Below are 26,594 nucleotides of genomic sequence, written 5' to 3' on the forward strand. Positions count from 1 at the left end.
CCTATTCAGTGGAGTTTGATCTGGGCTCCATTTGTTGCCGCAATTTGTACCGCGTAAAAGAGAGACGTTTCTTTAACACCTTATGAACTGTAGTCTTGCTTAGGTGTAATTGTCGAGCACATGCTCGCACAGATTTTTTAGGGCTCCTTAGGTGGCTATCCGCCGTATAACCTCTACAGATTCATCACTGACTGATGGCCTACCAGAACGGGGTTTCTCCACCAAACTGCTGGTTTCCTTCAACTGTTTATCCCACCAAGTAATGTTATTCCTATGTGGTGGCGCTTCATTATAAACGCACCGATATTCACGTTGCACTTTGGTCACGGATTCGAATTTAGCGAGCCACAGACCACACTGAACTTTCCTCTGTACCGTCCACATCTCGACTGGCATGGCCATGGGCTGGTCCACTGTACACACGGTGTTATGTCATCATCTGCACATATGCACATGCTGCCACATCATCCTACAGAAACTGGGAGAGTTTTCCTTTTATTTGGTGCAGATTTCACATTTCTATCGTCTTTTGTTGCTTTCCTGTGACCGGTCAAAAGTGCACCATGACTTTACGGACACACTGTATTTGTAGGCAATCAGTGTCTGCGCCCCGTGGGACCATCAGCCACGTGGGGCCAGGGAGGGAGGGTGTTCTGCTCACTGTCATACCCTCAAGGTTGGAAGAGCATCCTGCACATTGTAGCCACGTAGAAATAGACATGAGTGAGAGGGCGAACACAGGAGGCATGCGTCTGAGGGCATCAGGAGGCCGCCCACAGGATTAAGGCTGGAGGAAACTCTGGGGTAGGTGACCTGGAGCGGGAGACGCAGGGACCTAGAGCAAGGTGATGCCAGCCTCTCAAGGGCCAGGGCAGGGGACACATGGACAGAGATGTTAAAGGAGAAAAACCAACTGTCAACAGGCCTCAGGGTGCAGGCGGAGGACCCAAGCTACCTCTCCCCCCGGGCAGCTGCTGTGCCACCTGGCCGGGCCCCGACCTTGCCCCCTGCCAACATGTGGCAGCGAATGACTTTTCCCACAGGTGCTGACCTTCCCTTTCTTCCCAAGACAGCCCACTGGTAGAATCTCAGAACCGAAAGTCCTCAGACAGGGCAGGGGAGCTGAGCTGGCCCTGCCATAGGAAGGCAAATGGGAGACAGACTGGGGCCCCACGGTCCGCTCTGGGCCACCCTGCAGGACTACTGGGGACTGGGGACTGTGGTAGGGGTGCCCATCCCTCCTTGGGGGGGCAACTTGGTGCAGGGACAATGTTCTGGAATCAGAAGACTAGATTCCACCCATTTCACAGGCCATCAAACTGAGACTTACAGAAGAGGAGAGCAGCAGCACCCCAGTAGAAGGCGAAGCCCCAAGATCAAGCCCTACTCTTCCTTTGCCCTTAAACTAAGCCCCTTAACCTTTCAGGACCTCAGTTGTCTTGGCTGTAAAATGGAAATAAACGAGGTGCTCTATTCCTTGAGCATGTCACAGCTCTAAGAGCTACGATTGGATCACCGCCATTTCCTCCCAGAATGCCTGTTGACCAACACCACCTAATTCTCTTCTACTGCTCCGCTCCTTCTCACGGCCACCCCCTGTCCTGACACTACATTCCCCAGATGTGCTTGTTCGGCTTATTTCTCATGATCTGGAGTGATTTCTTATCCTCTTGGGTGATTTATTCTCTTTGACATGCGGGTTGGGATGGTGTGCTCCTTTGGGGTGACTCTTGTTTGAATCCAAAGGTAAAGTCTTTTCTCTGGGTTTCTGTTACCAAAATTTCTTGTAGAATCCCAGATTTGAAAAGGACCTTTCAAAGTAGATCACCTAATCAACCCTCACTGATGCTTAGCTTCCGTCCCCCTCTGCTCAAGGCATGATGTCACCCACCTGAGGGAGGGGTTGCTCGCCACCAGCAAAGCCCTAGTCTATTTTCCAGTGATTCTAACCTTTGTAAAGTTTTCCCTTACATTGAACAAATCTGCCACAGTGAGTCCCTCAAGGACGGGGTGACCACGATCTGCCCTTGGCAACCAAGTCACAGAATAAATTGGCTGTTATTAGTGTGGTTCGCAAAAACAAACGAAGAACACAATCCAAAACCATTTCCTACTAAGGAGAGAAATCCTCATTAGGAATATGAAGTCAGGAAGGGAAAGGGCCCATAGCCTAGCGAATCCCCCCCACACCCCCACCCTCCATAGACCACCGGCCTCGGAACCACATCCTCTCTCTGGGGGCGTCCCATGGCCAGTTGCACCAGTCAGGGGTCCCAGTGGCAAAGAGATGGTCCTTATCAAAGGGCTTATCAAAGGAACTGGTTACAGAGGTCAAGGAATCCAACAGGGGTCCTGACACACCCAGGGATTAGCAGCAGCTGGAAGCTCTGATGTCCCTGTGCCATGAAGCCTGGAGGGAGGGAGCCGTCGTAAGAATCACGGAGGAGCTGGGGCCATGGGAGAGAGCTGCTTGGGAGGAGCTGCTGTCCTCAGGAGCTGGTGTAGACAGCGCCCGACCACGGCGCAGAAGGGAGGGATCCTGGGCAGGGATACTCTAACCGCCCTCTCCTCCCCTCTGATCTCCCGGAAGTGCCTGCCATTGGCTAAACCCAACCAGAAGGGCAAGGAGTGCAGGGAGGCCACAGAAGCATCCCCGGGGCACAGGGCAGGGAGGATAAGGCAGGAGAGATCTGGAAGTGATCCAGCTCACCAACCCTGTGAGTCATTAGCTTCCAAGGTCCCATCTTTTCCTCCGGCAATATTTCAGTCAACAGTGATCAATGTTTATTGATCACCTAGTACCTGCCATGTGCTGTGCCAGGCTCTAGTGACACAGGAGTGACTATACAAACCTTGACCCCGCTCCCAAGGCAAGGTCTAAACAAGTAATCACTGAGATATAATTACCAACTGGGAGGCATTCCATAGGGGGAAAAGTAGGAATAGGATAAGACTCTACGGGAAAACCTGGTCCCACTCCTGGGGGCTGTGGCAGGGGTGCCCAGCCCTCCTTTGGGGGGGGCAACTTGGGGATGTGACATCTAAGCTGAGTCTTGGGGGAGAACTTTGACTTAAGTAGGGAAAGAGAAGGGGCAGGATATCTCAGGAAGAGGAAACAATATGCAGAGACCCCAAGATGGGAACTTTTAAGAGTTCACAAGGTAGCCCAGCCAATGTGCCTGGAGTTTGGGGTGCAAGGGACAGGGACTCACAGGGAAGGGGGAAGGAGGCAAGGTCCAGGAAACATGGCGCCCTAAGGACCATGGTAAGGAGCTGGGGCTTTCCCAAGAGTGACGGGCAGCCACTGGCCCAGTGTCATGGGTCTGGGGCTTCCATTCAGCCCAGTGTTACCATCCCAGCCTCCTCAGTGGGGTCCTTTATGAGCCTTCCACTCGATCCCCTTCCCAGCCACTGGACACCTCCAGGGGCAGCAGGGTGACAACATTAGGCTTTGGGTATTCAGGTATAAGTGACCCCATTCAGGCTTCCTCATCCCTTTCTGTTTCACAAGCCTTGAAGAAGCCGTTTTTCTACTCTTGAACCCCTCGGGAAATTGCTGGCAACCTGAGTGTTGCTGGGATTGACCAAAGGGCAGGGGTGGAATGTGGAGCTCCGGAACTCCCGCCCGGCGGCTGGTGGGAGTTGACGCAGGTGTGGCCCCTTGGGAAGAGTGTTAGGCGGCATCTCCTAAAGCGAAGCAGGCACAGACCCCAGGACCCAGGCAGTTCTACTCCTGGGAATAAACCTGCACCAAGAAACACGTGTCCACCAACCAACGTGCACCTGTACTGGATTCGAATGTTCCCGGCGGCATGGTTCCTGCTAGTCCCAAACTAAACAGAACCCGCAGGTCCCACCCACGCAGAATGAGAAAACCCACCGGGATACATCCACACCAAAATGTATCAACATGGCACAGGGGTGAAGAGTGGCCAGTTACTGAGATGTGTAAGAAGGTGGGTGAATCTCAAAAACCTGCTGCGTGATTCTGTTTATTTGCCATCAGTTCTAGACCAGACTAGACTCATCGACAGTAAGAGATATCAGAGCATTGTCATAGAGGGTGGGGGAGGGAGAGGGTAGAGGGACCATGAAAGAAATTTCTACCTCCTGGAAATGTTTTACAACTTGATCTGGTGCTTATACATAGTAGTATACACTGTCAAAGCTCCTTAAACTGTGCCAAAGTTTAAACTTAAGACTTATGCACCTTGGCGTATCGACGTATCTGTTGATTTAAGAACAGCAGAGCGGCAGCTAGCTGTATACCAGGCCCTCCTCTCCGCAGCGAAGGAAAGAAAACACCTCCACCTGCTTATCTCCAGGTCAAGGTACAGCCGACGCGGCTCAGACATGCTTTGCAAATAGACTACACTTTTTCTGAACGAAGCTATTTTTAAACAGTGTTTGTTTTATTCTTTCTGGGTCAACAGGGTTGCCTTTGGTTTCATTTTCTGTCCCAGTTCTTTGGAGGGCTGCTCTCCACGGACCTCACCCCCAAAGCAGAGGAGACACATCTTCCTAAACAGGAGCTTGCCGGGAACAGCCAGTCTCCGGACGTCCCATTTCCGCAGATGACAGACGGGCTTGGGATCACTTGTCTGAAGGGATTTTGAACAGGAGGCTTGATGTCTCCCTGTTATCGCCTGGAGAACACAATCTTTTGGCACCTGACCCTGTAAATTCACATCAGCTGGGTCCTTTCTTGTCCCCAAAGTCAGTTTTTCTTCCCTAGAATCTCTTTATAAATAGCCCTGCTCCCAGTATGTGTTTATGATAACCTAGGTTCAAAGCACACATCTCTATCTCTCCTGTCCTCTCCTCTACGGAGTCCAAAGGATAAAGCCTGGTTATAAAAGGCCACGGCCAACCTGTGGGCTGAGTGGAGCACTGGTGTCACACAGTAAGTCTGGGCCAGGGCCAGGGCTGCACAAGGGACAGGACCCTGAGGCGGGGGGAGCCACTGCACTGGGGAGACCCTGATTCTGGGGCCCTGCAGAGGTGCCCTACTCCCCGTATGTAGGGAGGTCTCAGCCTCAGGGTCCCTGCCTTGAGGGGCAGCCTGAAGGGGCCCAGGCCTGGGCTTCTGTTTCCCTCACTGTCCCCGGTGCACTCCAGGCACCTGCCCTGTCTGGGTTCGGTGACTGTCCCCGGTGCTCTCCAGGCACCTGCCCTGGCTGGGTTCGCTCACTGTCCCCGGTGCTCTCCAGGCACCTGCCCTGGCTGGGTTCGCTCACTGTCCCCGGTGCACTCCAGGCACCTGCCCTGGCTGGGTTCGCTCACTGTCCCCGGTGCTCTCCAGGCACCTGCCCTGACTGGGTTCGCTCACTGTCCCCGGTGCTCTCCAGGCACCTGCCCTGGCTGGGTTCGCTCACTGTCCCCGGTGCACTCCAGGCGCCTGCCCTGTCTGGGTTCGGTGACTGTCCCCGGTGCACTCCAGGCACCTGCCCTGACTGGGTTCGGTGACTGTCCCCGGTGCACTCCAGGCGCCTGCCCTGTCTGGGTTCGCTCACTGCCCCCGGTGCTCTCCAGGCACCTGCCCTGACTGGGTTCGGGGACTGTCCACATGGTCTGTGCCTGTGTTTTCATCCGTGTAGATGCTGCCCTCTTGGACCATCGGCCTTCTCCTGCTGGCCACAGTCAGAGGTGAGGAGGCTGTCACTAGCCCTTTGGGGAGAAAGCGACCTTGCCTGGGCTGGCCTTTGGGTGGAGCAGTTAGAGGCATCACCATCGTTATTTTAATCATAATCAATAGCATTATCATTATTTCAAGGAAAAGCATTTGCCACCATTCAGGGAGTATTGACGCTGGCAGACACAGGGCAACATGCTGGACACAGATGACCCCGGGGACCCAGTGGCCCTGTTCCCCCTGCAACGGCTCTAGTGGCTGTGGGGGTGCGAACGACGTGGCAGGCTGCTGGGCCAGGTGGAGGGTGGGCGCCCTGGACAGCCCCCAACACCCTCCATCCCTTGAGTGGACAAGTGCATGTCTGTAGATTAAAGCCACATGGGCATGTCCCCCAGAGAACTGCTGTCCTGCAGGCCTGTCACTTGAACCCACTCCTTCGCTCATACCCTGTCCATCCTTCCTCTCAGTTACTATCTGTCTCTCCAGCTCCAATCCAAGCTCTCCAGCTTCTGCTGGGCTTGCTTCTGCACCACGGTCCCTCCCTCTTGTCCCCCCGCTTGTCCCCAGCCCACTCTTGGCCTTGCTTCCATCTTGACTGTGCAGCAAGACCTGGCTCCTGAGAGCAGGACCCCAATCGGTCCGGCCGCTCCTTGGCCTCTCTGACGTCTCGTGACCTCCTCTGTCCATCTGCTGTGCCCTTCTGCCCTCAGTGTGGGCATCCCCTCACCCTTCTTTTCTCCCGGGGCTTCCCTTCTGCCCAGCTTCTGCCTCCTCCCATTTCCGGCAGCTCTCCAGGCCTGCCCCGGGCCTCAGACTCGTCTGCCCAGGCACGGGCACCACCCTGACCTCCACCCTCCGCCTTCCCCTTCATTTCCACTGTCCCCAAGAGGAGAATGCCTGCTACCTCCCAGGCCCACCCCACCCCACCTCTCGCAGGCTCCCTGAAACCCCTTTACAGAGCCCTAGCCCCCCCCACTCACCAGCCCACACCCTCCAGCCCTCCCCGCTATCTACCTAACAGCCCGCTGTCTGAACCCCACCTTCGAGCCCCTGCATTTACCCCCCCCCCCGAAGCAAGAGCGGCCTTAGCTCCCAGCCGCCCTTCCTCCAGGACTGGTCCCTCCTCCCGGAAGGACGTCAAGGCCGTACTGCTGCTGCCCTGTTAGAGTTCATGTCATTCAGGGCAGGGTTTGTACCTGACTTGTCTTCGTGACTCCTCAGCGCCTAGCTTTATTCCCAATTAATCTTCCCCGGTTCAGATCCTGGCTCTGCCACTGGCTATGACCTTGGGCAGCTCTCTTTGTCTCTCTGTGCCTTGGTTTTCCTGTCTGTAAAAGGGGAGTGATTCCTTACTCATGGGCTGTTTGAGGCTTGAAAGGGCTAATGTGCGTAAAGCTCTATAGTGGTATCAGGCACGTAGTAAAGAATCAGTGTTAACTATTATTAGTTTTTGAGTGGATGGCCAACATTTGTCACCATCCATTCAGGAGTTGAGGACACCTAAGAGTGAAGACCCACTGAGCGCCCCCCCCCCATTTGGTCACGTCACTCTCAGCGAGCACTTTCTGTGCAAAAGTTTATGCTGCGGACCAGAGAAAGGACCTTCAGACTTAGAGGTGGTTATGTGGGTCATCGGCTGTGTGTCTTGAGCCCTTACGATATACAAAATGATGCAAAATTAGATCATCCCTGCTGTTGTCAAAAAGCAACAGGGAAAATCTGAAAGGGCAGAGAATAATTTGGGGGAAAATGCGTGTAATAAACAGATGACATGAGGACATGTGGGCTGGACAAACAGGCATGAGGGACCGCTGTGTGTGTGGTCTGCGCTGGGGGTGACACGGACGTCAGAACAAATCAAGCATTGTCTCTATGCTCCAGAATTCGCCGGCACTTGATAAACACCGGATGCTGGATGAGTACATATCAGGGGTCATCTGGGGTGTACTGGTATAGGTAGTTTTAAGGCCGAAGGTCCTTAGGAATTCTCAGCCACCACATACTAGCCTGCTGATAGGGTTAAAACAGCATTCAACATGTAGTTTCTATTGCCCCCCACCCAACTCTGAATCAAAATCTCAGAGGGAAGGGTTGGGAATGGGTACAGGAGATACACACATTCATCATCCCCAGCGGCCAGGTGGTGTCGTCCCCGTGGAAGTTGGGGAGCACTGCCAGCAAGGTGGAGACCGACGCTGGCCTGGGCCGGCCCTGGGCTGCACTCTGAAAAGTCCCCCTGTGGCTGGGAGGACGCCCCGCCTTCCCAGAACCTCACCCGTGTCCTGTCTGTTGCTCTCCCTGCCCCAGGGAGGGAGATCTGCTATGGACCTTTCGGCTGCTTCTCTGATGATAAACCCTGGGGCGGGATCTTCCAGCGACCCTCAAAGTTATTTCCCTGGGCCCCCAAGGACATCGACACGCGCTTTCTTCTGTACACGAATGAGAATCCAAACAACTACCAAGTAAGAACGGGCATGAAATGATGCCTTGGCGGTGGGTCTGAGCGCCCACCCTGGGACCTTCCCGCAGTTGTCCAAGGAAAAATGTACTGCTGTGGAACGTTCCGGGTGGTGCTCCCTCCTGACGTTAGCCAGCTTAGCTCTCAGGATCGGAGCCCTTGATGAGGTCTACGGAGGCCCAACCCAGAAACTTACACATTTCATGCACTTGTGCACAGAGCTTCCCGGCGTTAGCACCCTGATCCTGGGAGGAAGGGGGTATGAGCCACAGTTATGGAGAAATCCAGGCCTGGTGGGTCTGTCTTCTGCCCTGGGCAGTGGAAGGAGGAAAGCCTCTCAGGGACTGAGAGAGGCAGGGTGTAAAGCCCTCCCGAGGGGCCAGAAGACAGGTGGGGAAAGGGGCACATTCAGTCCCAAAGGTGAGAAGGTAAGGACCTGGGAGCTACCTTCAGTTCCCAGAAGGCCTGCCAGGTGGGGGCAGGACAGGCTCCCCCAGGTGCTTAGACAGGACCAGGAAGAACAGGCTCGGGACTCCGGCTGCTCACAGGTCCATCCCTGAGAATTTAGGGAGCCTGCTGACTGTCTATAGACCCCTGAGGTCAGCTGCTGTGGCATTCCAGGTGACAAACTGCCCATTCAGAGCCCTAGCTGGGAGTCTGCTTGGACATGGCAGTTGGGCTGTTTTTATCTTGGGATCCTTCTTGGGGCACGGTGACCGTGGGGCTGGTGAAGGGGCCTGCACAGGCCCTGGCATGCAGGAGTCAGTTCTCAAGCCCCATGCACTTGAGCCGCCCCGCACAGCCCCACTGAGCGGCACCTACCTCATGCCCGGTGCTTCCGGTCCAGGGGTCCTTCATCTTTTCTGTACCAGGGACCTCTTCCACCATCCGGGCAAGTTAAGGGCCCCTTCTCAAGACTAGGTGCTTAAATACACAAAATAAAACACATGGGATTATAAAAGGAAGCCATTATATCAAAAAACAGTTATCGGAACATTAAAAAAGATAAATATGTGATATAGTAATATATATGCTGCTTGATTATTATATCACCAAATAACAAGATCTAAGAGTTGGTCTAATTACTACTGTCACTTAAAATAGTAATGAGAAGAAATTATTTCTAAGACATCTGTAACAACTGCAATGTGACAGGAAAACACCTGTGACTTCCATTGGTGACAGAGTGTGGCTGCGATGACTGTGGCTTGTCACCCAATTTCATAATTAGCATAAATGCTAGAAAGTCCATGAACTTGGACTTCCTGAATTCCATCCTTGAACCCCATGTCAGGAACTCCCGTTCTAGCCTGACCCAACTTTATGAGTGTTGAACCTATGACCTCAGTCTTGCTAGAACTGGCTCTAATTAGAAAGGCCAACATCCAAATTTGTCTTCCCTACTTTAACCAGCGAATTTCTGCCACGGACCTAGCCACTGTCGAGGCTTCCAACTTCCAACTGGGCCGCAAGACGCGCTTCATCATCCATGGCTTCATAGACAAGGGGGAGGAGAGCTGGCTGACCGACATGTGCAAGGTAGGGGCCCGCCTGCCTCCTTCACCAGGCCGCTCCCTGGTGAGACCAGCATCCCGCACACAGATTCAAACACTGCAGCTCCCTGCCCCTGCGACTGGGGAAGCAGGCGCCTAGGGACAGATGGCTCCTTTCTAAAAACAGCCATTGTCAGCTTCTCCCGACCCACTGACTTCTCGCCGGCCATCTCCTCTTAAAGCTGAAAAGACCCAGCGTCCCATCAGAAAGTCCCCTAAGTGGAGACTGAATCAAATTACCTGGCTTTTATCTCTGATGGTTTATACAAAACCCTTATGTGACATTGAAAAAAATAACAACTTAAACTTTACCCTCAAAAGCTCTGCTATCCAATAGAACTTTCTGTGGACGGTGTGGATGTTTTATATCTGCACTGTCCACTAGCCACCTCTGCTTACTGAGCACTTGAAATGTGGTGAGTGTGACCAAAGAATTAAAATTTAAATTTAATTAACTTTAATTCATTATAACTAGCCACATGTGGCTAGTGGCCACAACGCTGCACAGTGCAGTTCTAAAGCTATTGCGAATATGAGTAATGAATTATTATTTGTAACGTCCATTTTTCGAGTGCCTACTATGAGCCTGACACTGTGTTGACATTTCTTGGTCTTTGTCTCACTTAATCCCCCCAGCAATTTTGTGAGGAAGGTATAGTTATTGTTCCCATTTTATAAAAGAAGAAATTAAGGCACAAAAAGTTCAATATTTGCACAGAGTTAAATCCAGAGGTAGAATGCAAAACCAGGTCTTCTGTCGGTAAGATACCCCCACTTGTGTCCAGAGACTCCATCTGCAGGACATCCCCATGGGCATGGCTTTTAACCTTGTCACTGGGGTATACCCCGAGCAGCTGCCTCCCACGGGTATCTGCTCCTCTTGAGGTTAGGGTGCTCACACGTGCCCGCAGGTCTCAGAAGGAGGCCGTGTGACCCTGGAGCTGGGAAGGTCAGGGGGACATGGTCCATCACAATGCCCTGGCCTCCAGCCAACTTCTCACCACCTCAATCCAAGATATAGTCCAGGGCACCCCCAAATGAACACAAGATATACAGTGGCCCTTTCTGACATTTATATATTTGGTCCCCTTCAGGGGCCAGTACCAGCACTTGGACACCATGTGTCACCTCCCTCCTGAAGGTAACAGTATACCATAGTCATGCCACACAATACAGAAGATGCATATATCTGGGAGAGTTGGAGCGTACCTCCATCAAAACCTTCTATCTCCCAATTATGCGTTGTTGGAAACAAAAAAGCAGCTCCCCTGTGGCTCCAACTACATAGAAAAATAGTCAGCAAACTTCCTGTAAAAGACCGGGTAGTAAATATTTCAGCATTTGCAGGTCATATGGTTTCAACCCAACTCCGCTAGAGCTCAGAAGCAGAGAGAGAGTATACGTAAACAGATGCATGTGGCTGTGTTCTAATAAAACTTTGTTTATAAGAGCAGGTAGATCTGGCCTTCCAGTAATAGTTTGCTAAGCCCTGATCTAGTAAGTGATCTTTTTTGACCTGGCTGTGTCAATAATCATCTGGGAGACCTTGCACAAATCACTCCATTCCAGGCCTCAGTGTCCACATCCGTTAAGTGGGGACAAGATAGCCAGTTCATAGTGATGTGGAGAGGGTGAGGACATGTGGGGGGAATATTAAAGCTCTGAGAGAAAGCAGGTGCTTCGTGGGTGTGAATTCCTACATGGGGAGTGTGTCGCCTGCACTTGTTAATACCCTGGTTTCTCCCTCGTGTTTCTCTCCCCAGAATATGTTCAAAGTTGAGGAGGTGAACTGCATCTGTGTGGACTGGAGACGTGGGGCCAAGACGGACTACAACCAGGCTGTCCACAACATTCGAGTCGTGGGAGCAGAGCTGGCTTTCTTAGTACAGGGGCTGTCGGTAAAACCCTGCCTGGGCCACATCCCGTGGGGAGGGGGCAGAGGCAGGGACGTCAGGGGACTGGTGGGCAGGGGGTCGGCCTAGAAGCCTGGAAGCATAGAGGGGTTTTTCCTGAAATGAAGCTGCAACCTTCCTCCCTCCTGGAGTGTCCTGTAGATCCCTAGCTGTGGTGCCTGGGGCAAACCAACCCCTCTGAGGCTCCGTTTCCCCTTTGGAAATAAGCCTTCCTTGCAGGCTGTTCTGGGAATTCTAGAGCAGGCTGGGCCGCCCGACAGTTCTCAGACCAGCAGATGGGTCTTCATTCTCATAGAAGGGAAAGGCTTCTGGAAGGTCTATTCCGGAGCGCCCAGAGCTGGGCCCACTGCCCACGCTCTCGCAGCGGGGCCCACGCCCCGCCCGGGACGAGAAGGAGGCCTTGCGGCGGGGAGTGGATGGAAGCACGCAGAGCCCGTCCCGGCTCCGCCAAGGCGGCCTGCAGTTGACACGGTGGCCGCTAGTCAGCACTGTTGGCCCGCGCATCTGCCGGTCCGCGGGGCTCGGAGACTGCGGTGGCCTGCGGCCCGGTCGCTCCTCCCGAGACCCACCCCTATCCCTGGTCCCCGAGCTGGCGCGTCCTCGTTCCGGGCCCGGGCGACCTGACGCGCCATCCTTCTGCAGAATGAATGGGGCTACGACCTTGAGAACGTGCACTTCATCGGCCACAGCCTGGGCGCGCACGCGGCCGCGGAGGCGGGCAGGCGGCTGGGGGGCCACGTGGGCAGGATCACAGGTACGGGGCGCCGGGTCCCGCCCGGGGGCGGGCGGTGGAAGTCCAGCCACGTGCACTTTCCGAGGCCAAGGGCGCCCCTACTGGTCCTCCGGGAACTGATTTTATTTAGGTGCTGCCCGATTTAGAATAAGAAATAATTGCCCATTTATTTTCATGTGAACTACAAAGTATATGATTGTAAATAAAAATATTTATAAATATATATAACTTATATTAATAACTATATATTTATGTGTTATATATATATATCATTAAACCCATAATTTCAGGATAATAATTGCTAGAGTAGGGTAGATTTTTAACAAGTGAAATGGTTTTTTAATGCTAATTCATCAGTTCCACCAATGCTTATTGTCTTCGCTGTGCCAGTCAGAGGCAGAAAATGAAAGAGGCTAGCTGAGACCTGCCGCAGGAGGTGCTCAGTAACTACTGAGAATGAATGAATGAATGAATGAATGAACGAATGAATGAACAAACGAAGAAATCACTAGGCAAGATGAGGAAGCACAGACATAGACACAGACCCCTAGGCAGCCAGGTTTGTGTGTAATTCACAAACAGTTTAATGAATGTCTCTTTTGCTCAGAGTACCTGGCTAGTTACTAGGTGAAGGATAGGGGTTCCCCAAGTCCTGTATGCCACCTTCTGCTTCTCTTTGGAGATGAGCTGGGCAACCCCTGCTCCAGGGAGATACCCCCAGGGAGCTTGTGGGTACAGGGGATACTACCTGGTGCATCTGAGAATATGGCCTAACTGTCCACCTCCCCCTGTCAGGACTGGACCCAGCAGAGCCATGCTTCCAGGGCACGCCCGAGGAGATCCGGCTGGACTCATCTGACGCCATGTTTGTGGATGTGATTCACACAGATGCTGCGCCCATTGTCCCCTTCCTAGGTGAGTCCCTCACTCCACCTCTTGGTGACTAGGCTGTAACTGGGGAGAGTAGGGCCAGGTACCCCACCACCCACCACATACATATGTTGCCAGGGGTGGTGTTCAACACAGTTAACTACGGAAATGGCTGGTACACCAACCGGGTGCCAGCTACAGATAAACAGCCAGGACAGTGCCAGTGCCATCTGCCTGTGGCCTGGGTAGGACAAAAAATACTCTCTAGCTCGTGGAAGGTTGCTGCTCAGTCTTCAAACCCTTCCCTAACCTGCCACTATCCAGAGAGGCAGATGTATTATAGATGCTTGATCTATACTTGTAAAATGCAAAGTTAATTTTTGAATTTTTTGCTCTACTTTTTTTGTGAAAGCTTTGGTTATAGTTTGTGTTATTAGAGATTAAATATATTCCTTTATTTCTTCTAAAATCAAATGGGTGAAGGATTTTTTTATTTTCAATAAATTAAAATGCTAAAATGTGTAAAAATTAAATAGTAAATAAAAACGTTATTTTTTTTCAATATTTTCTTACATAACCACTCATGAAACATGCCCATAAAAGGGTATGTCCTTAATAATGATGATGATTACCATGTGCAGCCCTGAACACTTTGTACACATTAATTCCTTAATCATAGTAACAACCCTAAAAAGGTGGGCTTTATTTTTACTGTTTCATAGCTGAGCAAACTGAGGCTCAGAGAGCTGTGGTAATTACCCAAGATCACAGAATATTATATATTAATATAATTATATTATATATAATTATATTATATACTATATATTAAATAGGGCCAAGATGTGATCACAGGTCTGTGTGCTTAGAAAATCGAAGTGTCCCGTCAGTATGCTGGGCTCTCAATATAATAATAATACAATGTTATATGGCCTCCCTATAACTATATATATATATATACATATACATATATACATATATACATATATATATATAATATAGAAGTCAACATTTTAAAATGAATGAAGTAATAGAAATTGCAGCAGTCCTGATATGTGTCTACTGATGCATAATGGTGTCAGGGTATATCCTTCTTGTTCAGGGCCTGCCCAAGACAGAGACAGAGACACACACAAGCACACATATATGCACGCTCACTTCCTCTGCTCTCTCCTCCCTCCTTGTCTTGCCAAGGGCTCTTTGAGAATTTTTTGCAAAGCCAGACAGGTGGCCACACTGAGGGAGAATATGCCAAGAAGATTCTCATTCTCATTGGAAGGAGCTGGACACGCCCTGTGGCCCTGACCTCGCCTTGAGACCCTTTCCCTCCCTGACAACCTCTGCTTCCAATGTTCCAGGTTTTGGAATGAGCCAGAAGGTGGGCCATCTGGATTTCTACCCCAATGGAGGCAAGCAAATGCCTGGGTGTAAGAAAAACATCCTTTCAACCATCGTTGATATCAACGGACTGTGGGAAGGTATGTAAATTAGCAAAGCAAGTCAGCAGCTATTCCACTTGGGGAGAAAGAGGAGCAGTGGCAAGGCCACCACTTAGCAGGGGTCCCCAAACTATGGCCCGCGGGCCACATGCGGCCCCCTGAGGCCATTTATCCGCCCCCGCTGCACTTCCAGAAGGAGCACTTCTTTCATTGATGGTCAGTGAGAGAAGCATAGTTCCCATTGAAATACTGGTCAGTTTGTTGATTTAAATTTACTTGTTCTTTATTTTAAATATTGTATTTGTTCCCGTTTTGTTTTTTTACTTTAAAATAAGATATGTGCAGTGTGCATAGGGATTTGTTCATAGTTTTTTTTATAGTCCGACCCTCCAATAGTCTGAGGGACAGTGAACTGGCCCCCTGTGTAAAAAGTTTGGGGACCCCTAACTTATGGTGTGCTCGTTCTGTCCCAGGCATTTGCACAATGTCATGAGATAGTTACTCTGCTTATCCGCACTTTACAGGTAAAGAAACCAGATCAAGGTGCCCAAGCCTACCTTATATGGAAGCCCAATTTCTGGCTGCAAAACCCTGAACTCAGACCCTAGCCTTTGTCGTCTTCCCCTTTCTGAGGACACTGAGACCTGAGCTAGACACACATTGGCACATACCCAGCTCAGGCTTTGCCCTTCCCCCTCCCACATTCACTGCTTGCTCCTTGGAGGGCAAGCGCAAAGATTTGGAGGGTTCTGACTTTCTTTTTTTTTTTTTTTTTTTGGATTTCTTATTTTTTTATTGATTTAAATTTATTGCGTTTACATAGATTCAAGTGTCCCACTGAATACATCCTCCCGCACCCCCGAATTCCCCTCAATATCCTTCTTGTCCCCTCCCCCAACACCCTCTCCGCTTTCCTCCAGGATTTGCTCTTCTCTCTATAATGCTGTTATGTATATATAATGTCACCAAGCTCTTTCCCTTCTCTGATCTCATCCTCTCATCCCCTTTCCCTCTATCCACTTGCTCACTGGTCCCTTTGATCCCTCCTCTGCCTCTATTCTGTTCCTCAGTTCACATTGTTCATTAGATTCCTTATATGAGTGAAGTCATATATTTTTATTTCTTGTCTGGCTTATGTCACTTAACATAATAGCTTCCAGGTCCATCCCTGTTGTTGCAAAAGGTATTTTCTTCTTTTTCATGGCCCCATAGTATTCCATGTGTATATGTAGTACAACTTTTTAATCCACTTGTCCACTGAAGGACACTTGGGCTGTATCCAGATCTTCATTATTGTAAACAATGCTGCTATAAACATGGGGATGCATTTCTTCTTTTCAATCAGTGATTTGGTGTTCTTAGTATATATTCCTAAAAGTGGGATGGCTGGGTCAAAAGGCAGTTCCATTTTTAATTTTTTGAGGAATCTCCATACCATTTTCCACAGTGGTTGCACCAGTCTGCATTCCCACCAGCAGTGCAGGATTCCCTTTACTCCACATCCTCGCCAGCACTTATTATGTTTTGTTTTGTTAATGTGTCATTCTGACTGGTGTGTAGTGGTATCTCATTGTGGTTTTAATTTGCATTTCTCTAATGATTAGTGATGTTGAACATTTTTTCTTTTGCCTATTGGCCATCTGAATGTCCTCTTTGAAGTGTCTATTCATTTCTTTTGCCCATTTTTGATTCGATTATGTTCCTTGATTTCTCTTATCAATGTTTTATAATTTTCTGAGTACAAGTCTTTAACCTCCTTGGATAAATTTACAGCTAGGTACTTTCTTTGTTGTTGTTGCAGTAGTGAAGGGGACTGTTTTCTTAATTTCTCTTTTGGACAGTTCATCGTTGGTGTATAAAAATGCCACTGGTTTTTGAATATTAATTTTATATCCTGCCACCTTGCTGAATTCATTTATTAGGCCCAGTAGTTATTTTACTGAGACTTTAGGGTTTTCTATGTACAGTATCATATCATCAGCAAATAATTATAGTTTTACTTCTTCTTTTTCGATTTGGATGCATTTCTAAAATCTTAAATCTACATTCCTCTTTACCCTTGTTCTGTTTACAACAGGACCATTAACACTTCTTACATCATTGGTTTGGTTGTAATAAATTCCTTGAGAGTTTTTTTTTATTTTTGTATGGGAAGCTTTTTATTTCTCCTTCTATTTCAAATGATAGCCTTGCTGGATAAAGAAGTCTTGGTTGTAGGATCTTGTTCTGCATTAATTTGAATCTCTCTTGCCATTCCCTTCTCGCCTCAAGTGTTTTTGTTGAGAAGTCGGATGTCATCCTTTTGGGGTCTCCTTTGTAGGTGATTGACTGCTTTTCTCTTGCAGCTTTTAGTATTCTTTCTTTATTTCTTAGCTTTGGTTTTTTAATTATGATGTGTCTTCATTTAGGTTTATTTGGGTTCCTTTTTAATGGGATTCTCTGTGCTTCTTGAACTTGTGTGACTTTTTCCTGCATCAATTTTGGGACATTTTCAGCTATGATTTCTTCAATCAGGTTCTCTATCCCTTGCTCTTTCTCTTCTCCTTCAGGAACCCCTATGATGCAGATGTTGTTTCTCTTCCTATTGTAACAGAACTCTCTTAGAGTTTTCTCAGACATTTTGATCCTCTTTTTCTTTTGCTGTTCTGCTTCCGTGCTTTTGCTTATCTTGTCTTCTAAATTGCTGATTCGATCCTCTTTTTCATCCCACCTGCTTTTCATTCCTTGTAGTGTAGTCTTCATTTCTGATATTGTGTTTGTCATTTCTGTCTGATCCTTTTTTATGATTTCAATGTCCTTTTTGATGCCAGATATCTCATTGTTTAGGTACTCATGTTGTCTATCTATGGTTGCTCTAAGATCCTTGAGCATCCTCACAATCATTATTCTAAACTCTGCATCCAGCATCTTAGTTATTTCCATTTCATTCTTTTTCTGGGGATTCCTCTAGTTGATTCATTTGAATTGCACTTCCCCGTCTTCCCATTTTGTCTCGATATAGACTGCTCCTTCAAATATGTTGTTTGTGTCGTTGAGTATAGGGTTGGTGTTGTCTGACTCCAGCTTTCAGCTGTGTTGTTTCTAAATCTTCCTGGGATGGCTTCAGCTGTCTGTAATCTGTTGTGGACTACTTGTCTGCTGCTACTGCTCTTTTTGCTGTTTGTGACGTTTTCTTTGCCTTAGCTGGGTCAGGTGTGAGGAGCCTTTCCTTAAGATACCACTCTAACTATGGTTGTTAGGTCTTGAGCTGATGCTCTGTATCTGGCCGCTGGATGTACCGGCCCTGGAACTCACAGGCCGGAAACTGGCGAAGACCAGTGGGAGTCACCGCTTTTGAATGGCCCTCAGCAACCTTCTTGGAGCTACAGGCGATCCAGAATCATCTTCTCCTCATTCGACACCCGATCCTCCAAGTCGGCCATTTTGGGCTGCTCTCAGCTCTGACTTTCTTGCCCTTTGCTGTTGCCAGCTGCTGGCACTGGAAAGGGACTGAGCTGACAGGAAGACATGGGGGTCGTGCTCTGTGGGTTCAGGGAGTGCGTGCACGGAAGGGAAGGCCGGGAGGTCCGGGGGGACAAGCCTTTGTGTGTGTTGATGTCAGAAATGTCCAAACTTGTGGAGAATTTTTATGGATTTGAGCCAAACTGATACCAGTTGCTAGGAAGCAAAATCTCAACAGACTGAGGAAATGCTCCAGAGTGTGGCTGTTTTACAGCTTATTTGATACATCAGGAGAAAGGAGGAGACCTCGGAGGGTTACAGGAAACTCATTGGTGGTAGGTGAAGGTTCCAGGAGAGAGCAAAGTGGGGGAAATCTCTGGGATTAGATAAAAAATAAAACGGAAACACTTCTTTTACAGAGAAGGATACAGAAGAGTTAAGGATCGTTTACAGCACATAGAGACGCTATTTGGGGAACAGGACAACAATGGGGTTCTGTGGTCTGGTGCTCTCGTGGAGGGGGCAGGGTCATGCCCGGAAGGGTCTAGAAAAGATTACTCTGACATGTCAAAGGTACATTATCTTTGATGCAAAAAGAAAATATATTTACTTAAGATAAAGACTGGCCTTTGACAAGGAAGCTGCAGGCCTGGATGGGACTAACCACCATAATAACTTGCTTGGAGTTAGGAATTTTTATGTTCAGACCATCCTATGTGCTTACTTTTGGTCTCTGAGTTTGTAAGGCCCCGTGCAGGCCTCCCCTGAGCTTGTCAGGTTTAGTATGTGACTTCTCTTTTGTCCGCATGTGTGTCTCCGTTTACCTGAGACAGTGGGCTCGGTCCCCTGATATCAGGTGACTTAGAGCAGCATCTCCATTACGTGCCCTTGTCTGGCCTTTGCCCTGTGTCTGCGGCCTCTCCCTTGAGACCAGGCTCCATCTCCTCCCCGAAAGTAGAGGCTTTGAGTCTGTGACCATTTCATTTTAGTGTTTATTTTTCTGAGCTGGGGGTTTCTTGAGGCCGGGGACTGTGTCCGGGACATCTCAGACTCCCTGGTACCCTGCTCAGGGCCAGACCCAAAGCAGGTGCTCAGTACAGTTCATTCAATTGAGCTGAGCAGGTTTCGGTAGCATTTTAATATTCCATGTGCTTAATGGGAAAGAAAAGAGTCGATAAAGCAACAACCAACATCCACTGGCAGTAAATGGAGCCTTTGACCTCTTCTTCCATGTAACTCCGGGGAAGACGTGGCTGTTCCGCTCCCCGAAGGAACACCAGAGTCACAATGAGGGCTGCCCCGCCCAGAGGCGAGGAGGAGGGCACACATAATAGAAAGGAGCCCAGGTTTAATTAAAGAGGCAATTTAGAGTGAACAAGCCCATGCACACTGGAGTGTGCTTCTATTGTGTGGGGCTCTGAGCACCCAGGCGCTGGGCACTGAGGAACAATTAAATCCAGTCTCTTCTCTATTATGGGATCCCTGGGCAGCGATTTTGGATGAAAGGAACAATTAAGTTTGAAACAGGTTGTGTTGTCTGGTAATGAGCGTTGGTGTGGGGAACTAACGGGCTTGGCTGGAAGTCGCTGGGCCCTGGGGCAGGCAGGGCTGTGGGCTGTGCGGAGCTAATCCCCCCAGCACAAAGGGGACTGGTCTTTTCTCTGTGGGTGGTGGGAAAAGCCCCCCAGACCCCCCAGAAGTGGTTCCCAGGTATGCCTGGGGTCACTGTGGATCACGCCATGGGAAGTTTTGTACCATGTCGTTGGAGAAATGAAAAAACAGTTTTGCAAACAAGAGGACTTGGGTTTAAAGAAAAACTTGGTAAATAAAAAGCAGCAACAGAGTGACCAGAGGGCCACGGTGACCTTGATCTTCACCGCCTTCACTGTGTGCCTGGAATAGTAAGGAGGAGGGATTTCTCTGCCTGAGGCCACGACATGGAAAAGCTTGTTTCTTGTGAAAGGCCTGTCCCGTGTGGTCCTCTCCAACAGTGGCCCTCTGGCGACCCGCCACCCACAGCAGCACGTGGTTGGCCTTCGAGGTGACTGGTTTTAAAATGGGAGCGTACTGCTATCATTTAAGCATGGAAACATTTCCATGTAAAAGTCAAGATGCTGGATTCTCATGAAAAATTAGAAGACCCAGCCATCTGGGGCTTAACATTCAACAACTGGCTAACCAGTGTAAGAGTCCTTATAGAAGCTATTGCTATTCCCTCTTTCTCTCTCTCCCTCCACCTTTGTGTATGTTTTCTCTCACTGCCCCTAAAGCGCCACCAGCCCTCATCATTCATTAATGCCAGATGCCTGGCCCCTGGCGTTTGGACAGATGTGCTGGTTAGAACACGTCACTCCCCAGCACCGGCTAGCCCTGGGTAAGCCCTCCTCAGCAAAGGGAAAGAGGTGGGGAGAGGAAAGCAACTCCCACTCCAGCCAAACATCATTACTAAACAAGTCCCCGAATTTCCTACTTGCTCCCAAAGAATGTCAAAGTCAATGAGAGAAACTTTGAATTGTGACCAAGGCATTCAGGAATGCCGACGCCCGTCTGTGAAACATGGAGGTGATTTCTTACTCAGTCAGAATGGTTTGAGCTTCCAAAATGAAATGCTCCCGTGAGCTCCTGTGGCTTTTACTTTTCCAGGAACTCGAGACTTTGTAGCTTGCAATCACCTGAGAAGCTACAAGTATTACTCAAGCAGCATCCTCAATCCTGACGGCTTCCTGGGCTACCCATGTGCCTCCTATGATGAATTTCAGGAGGTAGGTCACCCCAGGGGCCTGGGGAAGATGTGGGTGACTGTTTTGTTGGTTTTGTACCTGTGGCTTGGAGCAGAATAAAGATATGACCCCATGACTAATAAGGGGAGGTCGTGGTAATGCTGAGCCTCACAGAGCCTTCTACCCTCCGGGAGCAGAGTGGGCAGGAGGTGGGTGACACAGACCTGACTGTGCTGGGCCTTCCCTAGATCCCCAACTTTTCATTATAAAAATTTCTCAAGAGATGCGTGGATGGCATGGGTATGATGCATGCATGCATGTGTTAATCAATAGATTGAGGGTAGAACAGGTAGATGAATGGAAAGCTGGTTAGGTAGATGAGAGGATGGAGGAGGGATGGATGGATGGGTAGAAGGATGGATGGATGGGTGGGTGGATGGATGGATGGATGGATGGATAGATGAATGAATGGATGGATGGGTAGATGAATGGATGGGTGGGTGGGTGGAAGAATGGGTGGATGAATGAGTGGATGGATGAGAAGATAAATTGATCCATTGAGTGAATGAATGAGTGAGTCGAAGGCCTACAACTCACAGACAAATTATTTTTCTTCTCACTAGAATAACTGTTTCCCTTGTCCAGCCGGAGGATGCCCCAAAATGGGGCACTATGCTGATCAGTTTCAGGGGAAAACCAGTGCTGTGGGACAAACGTTTTTCCTGAACACAGGAGAGAGCGGTAACTTTACTCGTAAGTTTCCATTTTTACCCACTTAAAAGTTGCAAGTAATTTTAAAAGGTGTATCAGCCTCATTAGTTAGGATGACAGAAACTCAGCTACAACCAGCAAGAGCTATAATGGAAGGACAATAGATGGCATTTGTCTTGGGTCTCACATTCACCCCTTTAACTAGTGATCCTGATCAGTGGAGTCAGTACAATGAATGGCCTAGGCTGGGTCACATGTCCACCCGACCCTGTGACAGGAAGGACAGATCCATTAATAGAAGAATGCAAACTCACTGTAACTCAGAAAGTCACCCCATGATTATCCCCCTGTATACACACACACAAACATGCTATGTGTTTGTTGTTATTTTGCCCAGTTTCTCATTGAAAAAGTAGAAGACGGTGAAATCACCAAGATCCATTTATTATAAGTAGTATTACATGGTGGCTGAATTGAAGAGCAGTTATTTCCCAAAGGAGTTTTAAATTTTTAAAAAAATGCACATAGCACTTTACAAAACACTTTTTACACACAGTATTTCATGTCATCCTCACAATACTTCATAAGAAAACAGTTTGGCAGAATCTATAACGTCTTACCTGCATATTCCTTTAACCTGGAACATACCGTAGGAAAATGCTTGCACTTGTACAGAAGAAGCTATGCTCAAGGGTGGTCACTACAGCATTGTTCTTTTTTATTTCTTTAATTAATTAAATGTTTTTAGGTGAGAGGAAGGGAGATAGACAGACTCTCACATGTGCCCCAACCAGGATCTACCAAGCAAGCCCCATCTTGGGCCAATGCTTGAGTACAGAGCTATTTTTAGCACCTGAGGTTGTAACACTCCAATGAGGCTATCCTCAGCACCTGGGGCCATGGCTCAAACCAATCAAGTCACAGGTTGTGGGAGGGGAAGAGGGAGAGAGGAGTTAGAGGGAAAGGGGAAGAAATAGATGGTCGCTTCTCCTGTGTTTTCTGACCAGGAATCAAATCCAGGTCATCCATACAGCAGACCGACACTCTATCCACTGAGCCACCAGCCATGGCCAGCATTGTTCTTAATACCAAAAGATTACAGGGAGAAACCTAGATGTTCACCAATTGTTAAACAACAAAGTACTGTATATAACCATTAAAAGGAGGAGATAGAGAACCTCTAAGACATATTAAGGGAAAAGCAAATAGCAAAACAACATGAAATATATCATATACCAGTCAGGGTCCCTCCAGGAAATAGAACCCATCCAAGTGGTTCAAATGAGGGGACCCATAGAAAGGCCTGCTTTGAAGGTGTGGACAGGGTTTAAAGAATAAACTAGGGCTGCTGAGGTGCCCAGAATGTAGTCACTGCAGGGCTCCCAGAATGGAGTGTCATCACAGAGGAAGTGAGTTACTCCCAGATACCAGTATAAGAACCCAGGTTGGGGGAGTGCAGGGCAGGAGATACCTTCATCTCCCCCTCCTGCCATCAGACCTCCTGTGCAAGCCTCTTATGGGCTGAACCCAACAGAAAGCCAGCAGCAAGGGTCCCTGGTGAGATCCACCTTCTAGATCACAGGACAGAGAAGAGCAGTGAATCAGTCTGGCGTGGGGATGGGTGAAGAGAGTGGAAAGGAGCTGTGTACACTATTTACGAGAGGAGGAAAAGCCTATGATTTTTATGTATTCGTATGTGTATGTAATTGCTTAGAAAGTTCTAGATCAGGGCATACCAACCTCAGCTCTGTCAACATTGGCAATTGGATAATTTGTTATTGTTGGGGAGGGGCTGTCTTGTGCTTTGCCATATATTTAGCAAATCTGTGGCCTCTACCCAATAGATGCAGTTGCCCTCTGCCCACCCATCCGCTCCGTTCCCTGGTGTGACAATAAGTAATGTCTCCAGACAGTGCCAGATATCCTTGAGAAGCAAAATCACCCCCTGGCCGTGATTTAGTATAGAGACCAAACTGGCTGCTTCAGGGAAGAACCTGAGATGAAGGGCAGGGAGAAGGGGTGCCCATGAAGGATTGATTTTTATTCTTTACATTTTACCTGGGGTCAACTCTTAATGGAGTATATGTCCATTGCATGGGGAAAATAACAAAAATTAAAAATTAAAAAAAGGGAACAGTAAGTGATTTGTCTAAAGGTTGGAGCCATAGACCTCTCCCTCTCCCTGTGAACTTTTTAGTGTGGTGGCGTCCATCCATCAGAACACATACATGGCTGAATTGGCACAAGATTGCGCTGAACTATAATAGTCACTTCTCTGAGTCCCCACCTAGAATCTGAATTCCTGGGACCCCAACTTCATTGAAGGAAACCCTGAGTCACACTCCCCCTTACCTCACACTCTTGGGGGATTCAGAGCTTGGAACCGGAAGGCTTCCATAGGGTCATTTTTTTCAACACGATGAGTTCATTGAAGTGATTGTATCTCTTTCTTTGCACAGGTTGGAGATACAGGGTGTCAGTCACGCTGGCTGGGAAGAAGAAAGTGAGTGGGTACATCAGGATTGCTTTATATGGAAGTAATGGAAACTCAAAACAATATCAGATTTTCAAGTAAGTTTGATAGAAAAGTGAATATGCCATACTTTCTAAAATAGAGTATTCGTAAAAGATTAGGTATAAACTGCTTTTACCTAACTACTTTTACCTAAACTAGCCATATAGTATACAGAACCATTGGAACCCAGAATGTCAGCGGCAGAGGAAGTCTCAGCATCTAGTGCAGTCATCCCAATGTGAGAGGAACGAAGCCCAGGGAGGAAGAAACTGTTTAAAATGGGGAATCCTTTTGGATTGGCAACCATTGCTTCCTCCCTGCTTAGGCTTGGTGAATAGCACATTCTCCTTGGTTAAGGCACATAAATATGGCAACTCCTTCCTGTCCAACACAAACACTCCATCCCCCTCACATGCTACCACGCGTCACACGTGCAGCCTGAGGCCAGCTTCTTGTTGCTGTGGTAACCTCAGCACCTAGCATTGGCTGGGCATATGAGGTGCTCAGGAAAAATGTGTTGGATGCATGCATACTGTGCTGTAAAATTAGATTCTAATTTAAGTGTTTTTGCACTAAATTTTCATGTTAAAGTTCTTTGGCAATTTCTTATGCCAAAATTTGTGCCCACAAATGACCTCTGCTGAACCACATATGTCTTCAAACTTAAGACATCAAGACTCCTGCAGTGAACTTGGAGTTAATATGCCACCCCAAATATTTGACTTTCCTCTAGGAACAAATTAAGCCAGTGGAAATCTAGAGCCTGTGTTTTTTAAAGGTGTGTTCTTCACAAGTACGTCTGTGTTGTAGCAGTCCCTGGATGAGTATAGAGTCGTTCAAGATCACTGCAGAAAACTGACCACTGCAGCTGTTGTTTGGAGAAACAATAGATTGCTGTCATCCTAGGTATTCTTATATCCAGCTGATAACAACCTTTTATGTCTGTGATTGCAGAGGCCCCCTCAAACCAAATGTAAGTCACATGCGTGACATTGATATGGACCTCAACGTGGGAGAAATCCAGAAGGTCAAGTTCCTCTGGAACAACCACGTGATAAATCTCTTCCCGGCCAAGCTGGGGGCTTCCCAAATCACGGTGCAAAGTGGCGAAGATGGAACTGAGTGCGTATCTTTTATTCCACCCAAGTCTTGTTTCTGTATTTACCTATCAATCGATCTCTGCACACACACACACACGCACACACACGCACACTTCCAATCCCCACCCATCTGCATGCCTGTCTACCCATCCATTCATTCTTCCCTTTCTGCCCATCCACTTACCCATCCAGCCATTCACCTACCCAGTCATTCATCTTAACTCTCCATCTATCCATCTGATTTACTTCAAAAATCAAACATCATTTTCTTTAAGCCAAATTCAGCTTAGCAGGAGCAAGGCATCAGTGGTAAGGCTTAGATTCGAGAAAGAGGCAAAACTGAGACTTTCATTTCAAACTATAAGAAAAACACCTGGGCAGTAGTTGTAGAAAATCTCTGAGTTCATTTCAGTTGGGGTGCATTTATTGATACAAATTGTTTTGCACGAAGACGATGGTATGGGAGGAATGTGGACTGTGTTGAGATCTAGCTCACAGTGGCGAGCCCTTCTCTTGCTGAGGGAATAGAACCTTCCTTGGTGAGAGCTGGGAGAGAACATAGCAGAAGCAGTGTAAGAAGAACCCTTCAGGATCTTAGCTCTAGGGAAAGTCCCCTCTGGGCAAGCTGGGCGCCCCTGGTCCCTGAATTCATTGTGGGCTCACGGGAGGCCCCGCCCCTTTTATTTAAATCCTTGGTCTGACACAGCTGATTCACTCTCAGCGGGTTAAAAGGCTACAGGAGGGTAGGATGGTCTTGAAGTAGTTTTTGCATAGTAAGAATCAGCTGGCCTCCGCCTGGGGTAGCAGAACCTCCTAATCAAACCGATCTGATTCCCAGGGAGGGGCTCAATGCTGAGGTCACCTTTCCGCAAGCTCACGAGCCTCACGCTGTACGCGTCTTGCTCCGCAGGTATCGTTTCTGTAGCGGTGACACCGTGAAAGAAGACGTCTTACAATCCCTTTACCCTTGTTAAAGAGGCCGTGCTCTCGTGTATCCTCGTGGTAATAAAATGTTCAGGCCCTCGAATCGACGTTGAGGTGTTTGACATTCTCCATGTTCTGGGGTCACATTTCGGAAATGGTTCCTGGGACCGGAGCCCAGTTGGCTACAGGGAAAGCCTGAAACCTTGCACTGGCCGTCCTTTGCCACCATCTCTCTCGAGCACTTTGTGTGTCTAATGTAGGCAGTGAAGTCTGCCCTACTTGCAAAGCTCATCACGACGTCCACATGTTGCCCACGCAGCTTTTAACATCCCCGGGTAGCGCGCTGACCTCATGGGGGTGCACACTGTGTGGCATGAGTAACTCTGAACCTACCGTTAAGCCGGCCTGCGCCATGGAGGGAGAGGGGCTTAAATAAAGATACGTTAATACATGCACGTGGCACAACATGCAAATGATCCAGCAGAGTATTCCTCCACGAGGCGCGTCTTCCTCCATCCTTGCCCCCAAGTCTCCCAGCGCCTCTCCCAAAGACAACTAGAGTTTTTCCCAGAAATATTCTACATACAT

At 48.7% G+C, this 26,594-nt stretch overlaps 1 protein-coding gene across 1 annotated transcript; it reads left to right on the forward strand.

Annotated features, from left to right (window-relative positions):
• The first annotated feature begins 4,800 nt into the window (after positions 1-4,800).
• LOC136310527 (pancreatic lipase-related protein 2-like) lies at positions 4,801-26,109 on the forward strand. Its single transcript, XM_066239243.1, has 13 exons — positions 4,801-4,903; positions 5,598-5,646; positions 7,940-8,094; positions 9,504-9,629; positions 11,407-11,541; positions 12,199-12,310; positions 13,085-13,204; positions 14,515-14,634; positions 20,680-20,798; positions 21,380-21,509; positions 23,927-24,038; positions 24,937-25,104; positions 25,993-26,109. The coding sequence occupies exons 2-13, from the start codon at positions 5,598-5,600 to the stop codon at positions 26,054-26,056; spliced, it is 1,410 nt and encodes a 469-aa protein (XP_066095340.1). The 5' UTR covers positions 4,801-4,903; the 3' UTR covers positions 26,057-26,109.
• The last annotated feature ends 485 nt before the right edge of the window (positions 26,110-26,594 follow it).

This window comes from Saccopteryx bilineata, chromosome 7 (assembly GCF_036850765.1).
Source record: "Saccopteryx bilineata isolate mSacBil1 chromosome 7, mSacBil1_pri_phased_curated, whole genome shotgun sequence".
Classification (NCBI taxonomy): domain Eukaryota; kingdom Metazoa; phylum Chordata; class Mammalia; order Chiroptera; family Emballonuridae; genus Saccopteryx; species Saccopteryx bilineata.